A 13,673-nucleotide genomic window follows, 5' to 3' on the forward strand; every position below is an offset into this window, starting at 1 on the left:
GTAATTAAAACTTGTGCACCAGTTGCGCCCGTACCTTGGGAAGTCTGATCTGGCCACGGTGGTCCACGCTCTTGTTACATCCCGAATAGACTACTGCAATGCTCTCTACGTGGGGTTGCCCTTGTTCGGAAACTTCAACTAGTCCAGCGAGCGGCAGCCAGATTGCTCACCGGGGCGACATACAGGGAGCATACCACACCCCTGCTATGCCAGCTCCACTGGCTGCCGATCCAGTTCCGAGCACAATTCAAGGTGCTGGTCCTGACCTATAAAACCCTGTACGGTTCCGGTCCAGTGTATCTGTCCGAACGTATCTCCCTCTACGTCCCACCTCAGAGCTTGAGATCATCTGGGGAGGCCCTGCTCTCGACCCCACCACTCTCACAAGTGAGGCTGGTGGGGACGAGGAGCAGGGCCTTCTCAGTGGTGGCCCCTCGCCTGTGGAACTCACTCCCCGGGGAAATCAGAGCATCACCATCCCTCTTCTCCTTCAGGAGGAGGGTGAAGACTTGGTTATGGGACCAGGCCTTTGGGCAACCAGGCAATTAAAGACCAGCAGGTTGACGAAATGGTATTAAAAGCGGATCTATGAGACAGCAAACACTGACAACGTAAGGGAGGAATTTAGGTTTGTATTGATTTTATTGATTTTTACTGGAATAATGCATGAAGCTGCTAGTAACTGTGAATTTTACTGTAAGTTGTGATGATTGTTGTGATGTTGGCATCTAATCGTGCCTTTACTGTGTAAGCCGCCCGGTGTCCCCTTCGGGGTGAGAAGGGCGGGGTAAAAGAACCCCAAATAAATAAATAAATAAATAAATAAATAAATAAAGTACCTCGCGAGATGCTTTACGCGCGAGTAGGCCACGCAGAGCAGCTGCCCTTGGCTGGCTCACGCTGCCCATCGGGCCTGACGGATAGAGTGAGCCAGTCAACGGAGGGGCACTCTGGGGGGGGGGGCGCTCCTCCTCCGCAGGCTGGATAAGGGGCCTTGGTGGTCCGGAAGTGGCCCGTGGGCCGTAGTTTGGGGACCCCTGATCTAGAGTGTACTGTGGATTCAAACAATGATGGATCTAGATGAAACTTGGAGAAAAACTCCATATGCCCAAATGTGGAGTTTGGGGGAAATCGACCCTGACATTTGGGAGTTGTAGTTGCTGGGATATATAGTTCGCCTACAATCAGAGCATTCTAAACCTCACCAACAATAGAATTGGGCCAAACTTCCCACACAGAACCCCCAGGACTAACAGAAAATACTGTGTTTTCTGATGGTCTTCGTCAACCCTTCTGACACCCCCAGGTGACCCCCGCCCTAGGGTCCAAATCTCGTTATCCATGTTCCATGTTATCCATGTTCCGTTCCAATCGTCATTGCCAATTGTTGCAGCATTTACTCAAACGCCTTCTCAAACAACCACGTCTTTAGTCTCTTGCGGAATGTCATAAGGGAGGGTGCCAGTCTGATGTCCACAGGGAGGGTGTTCCACAGCCGGGGGGCCACCACCGAGAAGGCCCTGTCCCTCGTCCCCGCCAGGCGAGCCTGTGAGGCAGGCGGGATCGAGAGAAGGGCCTCCCCGGACGATCTCAAAGTCCTCGTGGGCTCATAGGCCGAGATGCGGTCAGACAGGTATTTTGGGCCGGAACCGTTTAGGGCTTTGTAGGCCAACACCAGCACCTTGAATTGGGCCCGGTAGCAGATTGGCAGCCAGTGGAGCTGGTACAACAAGGGCGTTGTATGCTCCCTGCGTCCCGCTCCTGTTAGTAACATGGCTGCCGCGCGCTGGACTAGCTGGAGCTTCCGGGCTGTCTTCAAGGGCAGCCCCACGTAGAGAGCGTTGCAGTAGTCAAGAAGGGATGTGACCAGAGCGTGTACTACCGTGGCCAAGTCAGACTTCCCAAGGTATGGATAGATGCTCAACTTGTATATACTACCAGCCCTTAGTAATTTATTAAAATATGCAAATGCACAAGAAATAGATGCCATCGTGTCTGAGCCATTTCCTGACCTATTTTGCTTGGGGCATTTGCGGTGTGTGGGAGGAGGGATCCTCAGCAGACCTCCGTTTGCCTGACGGAATTGATAATCCTCTTTAGCGATGACATAATACTATCTGTATTGTCGAAGGCTTTCGTGGCTGGAATCACTAGGTTCTTGCGGGTTTTTTCGGGCTATAGAGGCATGTTCTAGAGGCATTTTCTCCTGACGTTTCGCCTGCATCTATGGCAAGCATCCTCAGAGGGAGTGAGGTCTGTTGGAAATAGGACAATGGGTTTATAGGTCTGTGGAATGGCTGGGGTGGGGCAAGGAGCTCTTCTCTGCTGGAGCTAGGTGTGAATGTTTCAACTGACCACCTTCATTAGCATTTGAAGGGCTGCCTGAGCCTGGGAAAATCTCCTGTTGAGAGGTGTTAAGCTGTGCCTTCAAATGATAATGAAGGTGGTCAGTTGAAACATTCACACCTAACTCCAACAGACAAGAATCCAGCTTAACACCTCTCAACAGGAGATTTTCCCAGGCTCAGGCAGGCCTTCAAATGCTAATGGACACATTCCAAACACTCAGCTAGACTTCTCAAACGCTCAGCTAGACTGGTTTCCTTTTCTTCCCAAACCTTGGATGATCGGGATGTTTGTGTATCTACATCAATATATGTATACTACTATGTAAATACATCTGTAGCATAGAAGCAATGCTCATCTTGGACATTTCCCATGAACTCGTGAGCCATGCAATTGGCTTTTCCTGTTTCTCACATCCTTCTCCATTTCAAACCCTTCCAAGTTTCTTCTTTGAAACTCAGCACAAGGAGAAAATGCCTAAAGCACAGCAGTCCTGGGTAGGATTTCAGTTCTAAAAAATACCGCATTTATAGTCGAAGGCTTTCACGGCCGAAATCACTGGTTTGTTGTAGGTTTTTTTGGGCTCTATGACCATGTTCTAGAGGCATTTTCTCCTGACGTTTCGCCTGCATCTATGGCAAGCATCCTCAGAGGTAGTGAGGTGTGTTGGGAACTAGGAAAAAAGAGGTTTATACTGTGGAATAATGTCCAGGGTGGGACAAAGGATTCTTGTCTGTTGGAGTTAGGTGTGAATGTTTCAACTGACCACCTTCATTAGCATTTGAAGGCACAGCTTAACAGCTCTCAACAGGAGATTTTCCCAGGCTCAGGCAGGCCTTCAAATGCTAATGAAGGTGGTCAGTTGAAACATTCACACCTAGCTCCAGCAGAGAAGAGCTCCTTGCCCCACCCCAGCCATTCCACAGATATATAAATCCCTTTTCCTAGTTCCAACAGACCTCACTACCTCTGAGGATGCTTGCCATAGATGCAGGCGAAACGTCAGGAGAGAATGCCTCTAGACCATGGCCCTATAGCCTAAAAAAAAAAACCCACAAGAACCTAATAATACTATCTGTTCAATGTTGCATCTCATGGCTTATTCTGTTAAGAGTCAGAACAACAACCCTGCAAGGTAGACAAGCTTGCTGCAAATGGTGCGTGTCTGCCTATATTGTTGAATTATGGTGTTGACTCTACTTGAACTGGCATGGCTCAATGCTACGCATGGATGGGCTTTGTGGTTTTACAAGGTCTTAAGCCTTCTCTCCCGATTTATTTATTACTAGCGGTCCCCTGCCACGCGTTGCTGTGGCCCCGTCTGGTGATATGGAAAATAGAGTAATGAGAAAGTGCTGGTTTCTAATATATGTAATGTCTTTATGCTTGTGGGTAAACAGTATTTCTTGATGTTTCTTTGACAGTGTTGATGTAGAGATTGTCTGGCTGTCTATTCTGGAACATGCAACACATCATTGTCCATGTTTAGTAGTCCCTTTCAAATCTATAATACTTTATCTTTGTGTGTGTGAATCATATCTATCTATCTATATCTATGGCTGGATGGCTCTCTGTTAGGAGGGCTTTGATTACATTTTTTTGCACTGGTGAAGGGAGTTGGACCGGATGGCCTTAAGTATTTTCTGTTGGTCATTGGGGTTCTGTGTGGGAGGTTTGGCCCAATTCTATCGTTGGTGGGGTTCATTCAGAATGGTCTTCGATTGTAGGTGAACTATAAATCCCAGTAACTATAACTCCCAAATGTCAAGGTCTATTTCCCCCAAACTCCATCTGTGATCATATTTGGGCATATGGAATATTTGTGCCAAGTTTGGTCTGGATCCATCATTGTTTGAGTCCACAGTGCTCTCTGGAGGTAGGCGAACTACAACTCCCAAACTCAAGGTCAATGCCCACCAAACCCTGCCAATATTTTCTGCTGGACATGAGAGTTCTTCTGTGTGGCAAGTTTGGTTCAATTCCATTGTTGGTGGAGTTCAGAATGCTCTTTGAGTGTAGGTGAACTATAAATCCCAGCAACTACAACTCCCAAATGACAAAATCATAATTTTTGAAGTGATGGTCACTCCTTGTGTTGTGAGACATTTTGTTGCCAAATTCGGTGTGATTTTGTTCATTGGTTCTTTTGTTTTTAAGGTACTCATTATGCACAGAGCATTTATATATATATAGACTAGCTGTCCCCTGCCACACGTTGCTGTGGACCATTCTGTGTATATGTGTTTTATGTGTATATATATTTGTGTATATGTGTCTTTGCATATATATATATTATATTATATATATATATATATATATATATATATATATATATATATATATATGGTTTTGTGCATGCGTTGTAATGTATTTTTTTGGTTTGTTTGGCTTTTTAAGTCCCTTCTTTTGCGTTTTTCATTGTTTTTATGAGTGATGGTCACTCATTGGCCTGATAGGTATATTGTGTCCAAATTAGGTGTCAATTCATCCAGCGGTTTTTGAGTTATGTTAATACCACAAACAAACATTACAATATATATATACTAGCTGTCCCCTGCCACACGTTGCTGTGGCCCACATGGGGGTTCTGTGTGGGAGGTTTGGCCCAATTCTATCGTTGGTGGGGTTCAGAATGCTCTGTGATTGTAGGTGAACTATAAATCCCAGCAACTACAGCTCCCAAATGTCAAGATTCTATTTTCCCCAAACTCCACCAGTGTTCACAGTTGGGCATATTGAGTATTTGTGCCAAGTTTGGTCCAGATCCATCATTGTTTGAGTCCACAGTGATCTCTGGATGTTGGTGAACTACAACTCCAAATCCAAAGGACACTGCCCACCAAACCCTTCCAGTATTTTCTGTTGGTCATGGAAGAACTGTGTGCCAAGTTACGTTCAATTCCATCGTTGGTGGGGTTCAGAATGCTCTTTGATTGTAGGTGAACTATACATCCCAGCAATTACAACTCCCAAATGGCAAAATCAATTTTTTTGGAGTGACGGACATACATTGGGTTGTTAGGTGTCCTGTGTCCAAATTTGGTGTCAATTCGTCCAGTGGTTTTTAAGTTCTGTTAATCCCACAAACGAACATGACATTTTTATTTATATAGATATACTACTAGCCGTCTCCTGTCACGCGTTGCTGTGACCCAGTCTGTGTCTAAGTGTTTTGTGTGTATATATATGTATTTATGTGTGTGTATATATTTATGTATATTTGTATACATGTGTGTTTGTGTATATATGTGGTTTTGTGCATGCATTGTAATGTATTTTTTTGGTTTTTTTGGCTTTTAAAGTCCATTCTGCTGTGTTTTTCAATGTTTTTATGAGTGATGGTCACTTGTTGACCTGATAGATGTATTGTGTCCAAATTTGGTGTCAATTTGTCCAATGGTTTTGGAGCTATATTAATTCCACAAACAAACATTACATTTATACACACACACACACATACTAGCCATCCCCTGCCACATGTGGTGTGTGTATATATGTGTATATGCGTGTATATATATTTGTATATATGTGTATATATGTGGTTTTGCGCATGCATTGTAATGTATTTTTTTATTTTTTAGGCTTTTTAAGTCTTTTCCGTTGTTTTTCAATGTTTTTATAAGTGACTAGCTGTGCCCTGCCACGCGTTGCTGTGGCCTATAGTAAAACTTATCAAAGTTGAGGTAGATATCTGGACTATTATCAGAGGCGGCCCTAAGTAATTTTCAAAGGTAAGCAAACAGTATTTTGCCCCCCCCCCCCCCCACCAATCATTGATATATATTTTCTGTTCGCCATGGGAGTTCTGTGTGCCATATTAGGTTCAATTCCATCATTGGTGGAATTCAGAATGCTCTTTGATTGTAGGTGAACTATACATCCCAGTAACTACACTTGCCGCACTTGCTCCCTTGCCTGGCCCGCTTTGGGTCCGGAGGCATGCCTGGAGACCCCAGTGTGTGCACCAAAAGTCACCTCTTCTCCTGACTTTCTCCTCAGCCATTGGGACCAAGAGAGAGAGAGAGAGAGAGAGAGAGGTGGAGATGCCCACCTTTCCTGAAGGTAGGCGCAAAAACAAAGGAGGGAGCGGAGGTGGGAGATACCTCCAGCCGGAGGGGCTCTCTCTCTCTCTCTCTCTCGTCCCAATGGCTGAAGAGAAAATCAGGAGAAGAGGCAACTTTTGGTGCGCACGCTGGGGTCTTCAGACACACCTCTGGACCCGAACAGGGCCAGGCGCGGCGGCTCCACCCCTTGGCCCACTCGCGGATTGGGGAGAGGAGAGGAGGCAGGTGGAGCGCCGGGAGATCAGGAAAGGGAGCTGGTCATGGGGAAGGGATCGAACGTGGAGAATGATTGAGCGCCGGCTCTGCTCGCGCACCCGGGTGGAGCAGGAACGAGAGGGGCTAGGCGAGGCTCAAGGGCCCGGCCCCTTTGGGAAGAGGCTCGCCCGGCAGCGAGGCAAGAAAGCCGAGGCTCCCCCCGGACTGCTAGGGCTGTTGTGAGCTGAGAGGGCGCTCCTCAAGTGGCGGTCGAGGGGCATTTACAGAGGCGCCTCTGCACCCCTGGCAAAAAAAAGTGTTCTGCGACCGCTTACTTCGCGTAATGGACGAGCCGCCCCTGACTATTATGAAAGAGAGGTACCTACCTATTCCTTCCCCCTTTTCCTCCCCCTTTCTCTCCTTTCTTCCTCCTCTACCTCTTTCTTTCTTTCCTTCTTTCACTACTTGGTTTCATCCTTCTCTCTTTCCTTCATTCCCTCCCCCTTTCTTCCTTTGCCTTTCTTCCCTCCCTGTTTGCTTCCTTCTTTCTCTTTTTATTTCCTTTTATTTCACCACCATCATAACAATAACAATAATGCAATGCATTGCCTCTGGGACCTGACACCTCTCCTATTCCCCCTAAAAGGGTCTCATAGGAAGAATAGCATAATAGTAATAGAAATAACAACCTTTACCCGCCACGGGTTGCTGTGGCAAACCTTCCCTCTTTCTCTCCTTCCTTCCCTCCTTCCTTCCTTCCCTCCCTCCCATCTTTCCTTCTCCTCTTCCTTCTCTATCTCTTTCCATCCTTCCCCCTTTTTCTTTCTCTTCTGGTCTCTTTTCTTCCTTCTCTCTTTCCTTCTTTCCTCCCCTCCCTCTTTCTCTACATTTTCCCCCTTCCTTCACTCCCTCTTTCCTTCCTTCATTCCCTTTTTTCTTTCCTTCTCTCCTTCCTTCCTTCCCCCTTTTTCTTTCTCTTCTGGTCTCTTTTCTTCCTTCTCTCTTTCCTTCTTTCCTTCCCTCCCTCTTTCTCTACATCTTCCCCCTTCCTTCACTCCCTCTTTCCTTCCTTCATTCCCTTTTTTCTTTCCTTCTCTCCTTCCTTCCTTCCCCCTTTTTCTTTCTCTTCTGGTCTCTTTTCTTCCTTCTCTCTTTCCTTCTTTCCTTCCCTCCCTCTTTCTCTACATCTTCCCCCTTCCTTCACTCCCTCTTTCCTTCCTTCATTCCCTTTTTTCTTTCCTTCTCTCCTTCCTTCCTTCCCCCTTTTTCTTTCTCTTCTGGTCTCTTTTCTTCCTTCTCTCTTTCCTTCTTTCCTTCCCTCCATCTTTCTCTACATCTTCCCCCTTCCTTCACTCCCTCTTTCCTTCCTTCATTCCCTTTTTTCTTTCCTTCTCTCCTTCCTTCCTTCCCCCTTTTTCTTTCTCTTCTGGTCTCTTTTCGTCCTTCTCTCTTTCCTTCTTTCCTTCCCTCCCTCTTTCTCTACATCTTCCCCCTTCCTTCACTCCCTCTTTCCTTCCTTCATTCCCTTTTTTCTTTCCTTCTCTCCTTCCTTCCTTCCTTCCCCCTTTTTCTTTCTCTTCTGGTCTCTTTTCTTCCTTCTCTCTTTCCTTCTTTCCTTCCCTCCCTCTTTCTCTACATCTTCCCCCTTCCTTCACTCCCTCTTTCCTTCCTTCATTCCCTTTTTTCTTTCCTTCTCTCCTTCCTTCCTTCCCCCTTTTTCTTTCTCTTCTGGTCTCTTTTCTTCCTTCTCTCTTTCCTTATTTCCTCCCCTCCCTCTTTCTCTACATCTTCCCCCTTCCTTCACTCCCTCTTTCCTTCCTTCATTCCCTTTTTTCTTTCCTTCTCTCCTTCCTTCCTTCCCCCTTTTTCTTTCTCTTCTGGTCTCTTTTCGTCCTTCTCTCTTTCCTTCTTTCCTTCCGTCCCTCTTTCTCTACATCTTCCCCCTTCCTTCACTCCCTCTTTCTCTCCTTCATTCCCTTTATTCTTTCCTTCTCTCCTTCCTTCCTTCCCCCTTTTTCTTTCTCTTCTGGTCTCTTTTCTTCCTTCTCTCTTTCCTTCTTTCCTTCCCTCCCTCTTTCTCTACATCTTCCCCCTTCCTTCACTCCCTCTTTCCTTCCTTCATTCCCTTTTTTCTTTCCTTCTCTCCTTCCTTCCTTCCCCCTTTTTCTTTCTCTTCTGGTCTCTTTTCTTCCTTCTCTCTTTCCTTCTTTCCTTCCGTCCCTCTTTCTCTACATCTTCGCCCTTCCTTCACTCCCTCTTTCCTTCCTTCATTCCCTTTTTTCTTTCCTTCTCTCCTTCCTTTCTTCCCCCCTTTTCTTTCTCTTCTGCTGTCTCTCTTTTCTTTCCTTCCATCTTTCCTTTTCTTTCCTTTTCTTCTTCCTTCTTTCTCTAACTTTCCTTCCTTCCCCTTTTTTCTTTACCTCCCTTTCTCTTTCTTCCTTCTTTCCTTCCTTCCTGTCTTTCCTGGATTTTGACAGGGCGGGAAGGGGTGGGGTGGGGTTTGGAGGTGGCGTGAAGTAAAAGGAGGTAAGATTGGGACGGGGGAGTGATTGAGCGTGGGGTTGTGTGTGTGTGTGCGGCGGCGGGGGGAGTGATGGAGCGTGGGGTTGCGTGTGTGTGTGTGCGGCGGTGGGGGGAGTGATGGAGCGTGGGGTTGCGTGTGTGTGTGCGGCGGCGGGGGGAGTGGGGTTGCGTGTGTGTGTGCAGCGGCAGGGGGAGTGATGGAGCGTGGGGTTGCGTGTGTGTGTGCGGCGGCAGGGGGGAGTGATGGAGCGTGGGGTTGCGTGTGTGTGTGCAGCGGCGGGGGGAGTGATGGAGCGTGGGGTTGCGTGTGTGTGTGTGGCGGCGGGGGGAGTGATGGAGCGTGGGGTTGCGTGTGTGTGCGGGGGCAGGGGAGTGATGGAGCGTGGGGTTGCGTGTGTGTGTGCGGCAATGGGGGGAGTGATGGAGCATGGGGTTGCGTGTGTGTGTGCGGAGGCGGGGGAGTGATGGAGCATGGGGTTGCCTGTGTGTGTGCAGCGGGGGGGGGGGGGGGGACTGACACCTTCCAAAGCCACATACACAACTGCCTTCTAAGTTTGAGTTTTGGGTCAGGGGAAACCTTTAATGAATGCCCTTCATACTGTGTGGATGAGCCCTGTGTTTCACTCCTGTGTTCTTTGTATACATTGTTTCCTCTGTTTTGCAAGCAAGCTTTGAGTGGTTTAGACAGTTGGAGGAAATGTCCTTCCCTCTTCCAAGAATTCCTTCTTCATCCTCACCTCCTCCTCCTCTCTCCAAGTCCATGGCTAGGCTTTTTCGGAGTTTGTTAAGCTGATGCATTCCAGGGGCATGAGCTCTTCGAAATGGGTTGCGTCCAAACTTCTTTGTTGGTCTCCTATCATGGCAACGAGGGTGACTCCTTCCTTTCCAAGGCAAGGCTTTGTCTGATCAGGAAGGTGTTATCATTGGACCGCAGCTTTGAAAAATCCCTGTTTCGACTTGAGCTCACCCCATTCCTCGGATTCGAACTTGCGACCTTTCAATCAGCAAGTCCTGCAACTCAGCGGTTTAACCCTCTATGCCACTGCAGCCCCATGGTAGTGTAGACCTATATAATCCAGTTCAATGCTGACCTTCCTTTCTGGGAGTTGTAGTTCACCCACAAACAGAGAAAATGTGACCTCCACTGATGATGGACCTGGACCAAATTTGGCACACAGAACCCCCATAACTAACTCAACTTGCTGGAGTGGCTTGAGGGGACTGACTCACCATAGTGGGAGTTGTAGTTTACCCTGCAGCCGGAGAGCATACTGAACCCCACCCATGATGCATCTAGAGCAAACTTGCCCGTGCAACAAACTTTAAATATTGATGGAATTTCTCAGGGTTAACCTGGCATGATGGGAGTTGTAGTTCACCCACAACTCTATGCATTTCATACAATTAAAAATTACTTTTTCAAATAACCTGGGCAACGCCAGGGACTCAACTTAGTTAGCACTAAAAATGCTTCCAGATGATACCTTTGTTGCTCAGCTTTCTTGCAAGGTAGGTGCTCGACTTGCAGCCCTGATGGTCTCTCTTCTGTTGATCCATTCCCGTTCCTTTTTCTCTTCCTAGGTTTCCAGCCATTATCTGATTTGTCTTCCTACGAAATTGTGGTCCCCAGGAGGATAACAAGAGAGCGCCGTGATCTGCCCAAAACCCCAGAGGTATTTCAAGCTAAATGTCCTTTATGGTCAGGACAACTCCTGCCATAGGTTCCAATCAACGGGAAGCACAAAGAACGGAGGAATAAGCCTCTGAAACTGTGTCGCTGACGAGGAATCTAATCCAATTTGAGAAGATTATAGACACATTCGTGCATTTGGATTGCTTTATGAGAAATGTGGTTTTTGGATGTAATTATAAAATAGATGCATCTACACTGTGGAATTAATGCATTTTGGCACCACTTTAACTTCCCTGGCTCAATGCTTTGGAGTCATTGGAATTGGAGTTTGGTGAGGCGCTCTTTGGCAGAGAAGGCTGAAAGAAGGCCTTGCAAAACTCTCAACTCTTATCATTCCATAGCGCAGAGCCCTGGCAACTAAAGTGGGGTCAAACTGCATTAATTCTATAGTATAGATCAGGTATGGGCAAATCCAGGCCTGGCTACAGCCCCTTGGGCTCTTTTCCCAGCCCCTCCTCTCTCTCACCATCTTATCCTTCCATCCTTCTCTCTTTCCTTCCTCCTTGCATCTTTCACTTCCTTATCTCCCTCTTTCTCCTTCCCTCCTTTCTTCTTTCTCTTTCCTCCCTCCTTCCCTCTCTTTTTCTCCTTCCTTCCTTCCTTCCTTCCTTCCTTCCTTCCTTCTTTCCTTCTTTCTTTCCTTCCTTCCTTCCTTCCTTCCTTCCTTCCTTCCTTCCTTCCTTCCTTCCTTCCTTCCTTCCTTCCTTCCCTCCCTCCCTCCCTCCCTCCTTTCCTTTCCTTTCCTTTCCTTTCCTTTCCTTTCCTTTCCTTTCCTTTCCTTTCCTTCCCCTTCCTTCCTTCCTTCCTTCCTTCCTTCCTTCCTTCCTTCTTTCCTTCTTTCCTTCCCTCCCTCCCTCCCTTTTGTTTTTCCTTCTTTCCCTTTTGTTTTGTCTTCCATCCTTCCTCCCTCCCTCCCCTTCTTTCCTTCCTTCCCTTTTGTTTTTCCATCCTTCTCTCGTCCCTCCCTCACTCCACCCTTCCTTTTTCTCCTTCCTTCCTTCCTTCCTTCCTTCCTTCCTTCCTTCCTTCCCTCCTTTCTTCCCTTTTGTCCTTCCTTCTCTCTTTCCTCCCTCCCTCCCCTTCCTTCCTTCCTTCCTTCCTTCCTTCCTTCCTTCATTCTCTTCCTCCACCCATCCTCTTCCTTCCTTTATTCCTTCCTTCCTTCTCTTTTTCCTTCCTCCTTTCCTCCTGGGGGATGTTTACCTGAGAGAAGAGAAGGTCAAGAGGGAACAGGAGAACCATGTTTCCAGATTGCAATGGGGGGCCCATTGAGGGGGAGAACGGACTTTCTGCTGCCCTAGAGACCAGGGCACAAGAAGGGAGCCATGGGCTCAAATGACAGGGAAAGAGATTTGACTGAAACGACCAGGAAGAACTTCCTGAAGAGTGGCCTAGGTTGCCTGGGAGTGTGGTGGAGTCTCCTTCTCTGGAGGCTTTTCTGCAGAGGCTATCTATCGGGAGTGCTTTGATTGTGTCTTCCTGCATGGCAGGGGGTTGGACTGGATGGCCCTTGGGGGTCTCTTCAAGCTGTAGGATTCTATCTCAGGAGGAGGCAATACGGGGTCTCATGGAGACACTTTTTCTCTCTTATCCACCATCTCATCGTGAGCAAGGCCAACCCTTTTGGGATCCAAACATTTCCTGCCTTTCCTTCACTTTCTGCCTCCAAAGGAGAAGAGGAAAGGTAGGAATGGGCAGGGAGGGAGAACCCCCAAGTTAGAAGGTTTGCCTAAGCCTGGTGTAGATGCTCCTCTGGAGGAAAACAACTGTGCCAACTTGAAAGACTTGTGGGTGAAAACATTGGAGATGTTGGATGTCTATGCAGATGATGTCCAAATCTGTCACTCCTTCTCACCTGTCACCAAGGAGGCTGTCCAGACCTTGAACCGGTGTTTAGCCGCTGGGTCGGACTGGATGAGAGCTAACAAATTGAAATTGAATCCAGACAAGACAGAGGTCCTACTGGTCAGTCGCAAGGCCGAACAGGGTATAGGGTTACAGCCTGTGTTAGACGGGGTTCCACTCCCCCTGAAGACGCAGGTTCGCAGCTTGGGAGTGACTCTGGACTCATCGCTGAGCCTGGAACCCCAGGTCTCAGCGGTGGCCGGGAGAGCTTTCGCACAATTAAAACTTGTGCGCCAGTTGCGCCCGTACCTTGGGAAGTCAGATCTGGCCACGGTGGTCCACGCTCTTGTCACATCCCGGTTGGATTACTGCAACGCACTCTACGTGGGGTTGCCTTTGAAGACTGCTCGGAAACTTCAACTAGTCCAGCGAGAAGCAGCCAGATTGCTCACCGGAGCGGCATACAGGGAGCACACCACCCCCCTGTTGCGCCAGCTCCACTGGCTGCCGATCCAATTCCGAGCACAATTCAAAGTGCTGGTTTTGACCTATAAAACCCTATACGGTTCCGGCCCAGTGTATTTGTCCGAACGGATCTCCCTCTACATCCCACCTCGAAGCCTAAGATCTTCTGGGGAGGCTCTGCTCTCGACCCCGCCACTCTCACAGGTGAGGTTGGCGGGGACGAGGAGCAGGGCCTTCTCAGTGGTGGCCCCCCACCTGTGGAACTCACTCCCCGGGGAGATTAGATCGGCGACCTCCCTCCTGGCATTCAGGAAACAACTGAAGACCTGGGTCTGGGACCAAGCCTTTGGACACACTGGCAGCTAAATTAAGGATCTGACGACAGACAACGACAAATGGAATGGAATGGTTATATGGACTCTGACCCCAAGCATGAGATTGTTTTAATATTTTATTATGTATTGATTTTTTAATTTAACTGTTGAATTGCTTTTTGTACTTTGTATTGCTGTCAATTGATTTAGGCATCTAATTGTGCCTCC

General features: G+C 47.7%; 1 protein-coding gene across 1 annotated transcript in view; it reads left to right on the forward strand.

Moving 5' to 3' along the window:
• The window catches only part of ADAM9 (ADAM metallopeptidase domain 9), a 106,130-nt gene that overhangs the window by 23,334 nt on the left and 69,123 nt on the right, over window positions 1–13,673 (forward strand). Inside the window, exon 2 of the mRNA XM_067470646.1 lies at window positions 10,710–10,801. Coding sequence (XP_067326747.1) covers window positions 10,710–10,801 — 92 coding nt within the window. The remainder of the gene's footprint in view (window positions 1–10,709; window positions 10,802–13,673) is intronic.

The sequence above is a fragment of the Anolis sagrei genome, chromosome 7, assembly GCF_037176765.1.
Source record: "Anolis sagrei isolate rAnoSag1 chromosome 7, rAnoSag1.mat, whole genome shotgun sequence".
Taxonomy (NCBI): domain Eukaryota; kingdom Metazoa; phylum Chordata; class Lepidosauria; order Squamata; family Dactyloidae; genus Anolis; species Anolis sagrei.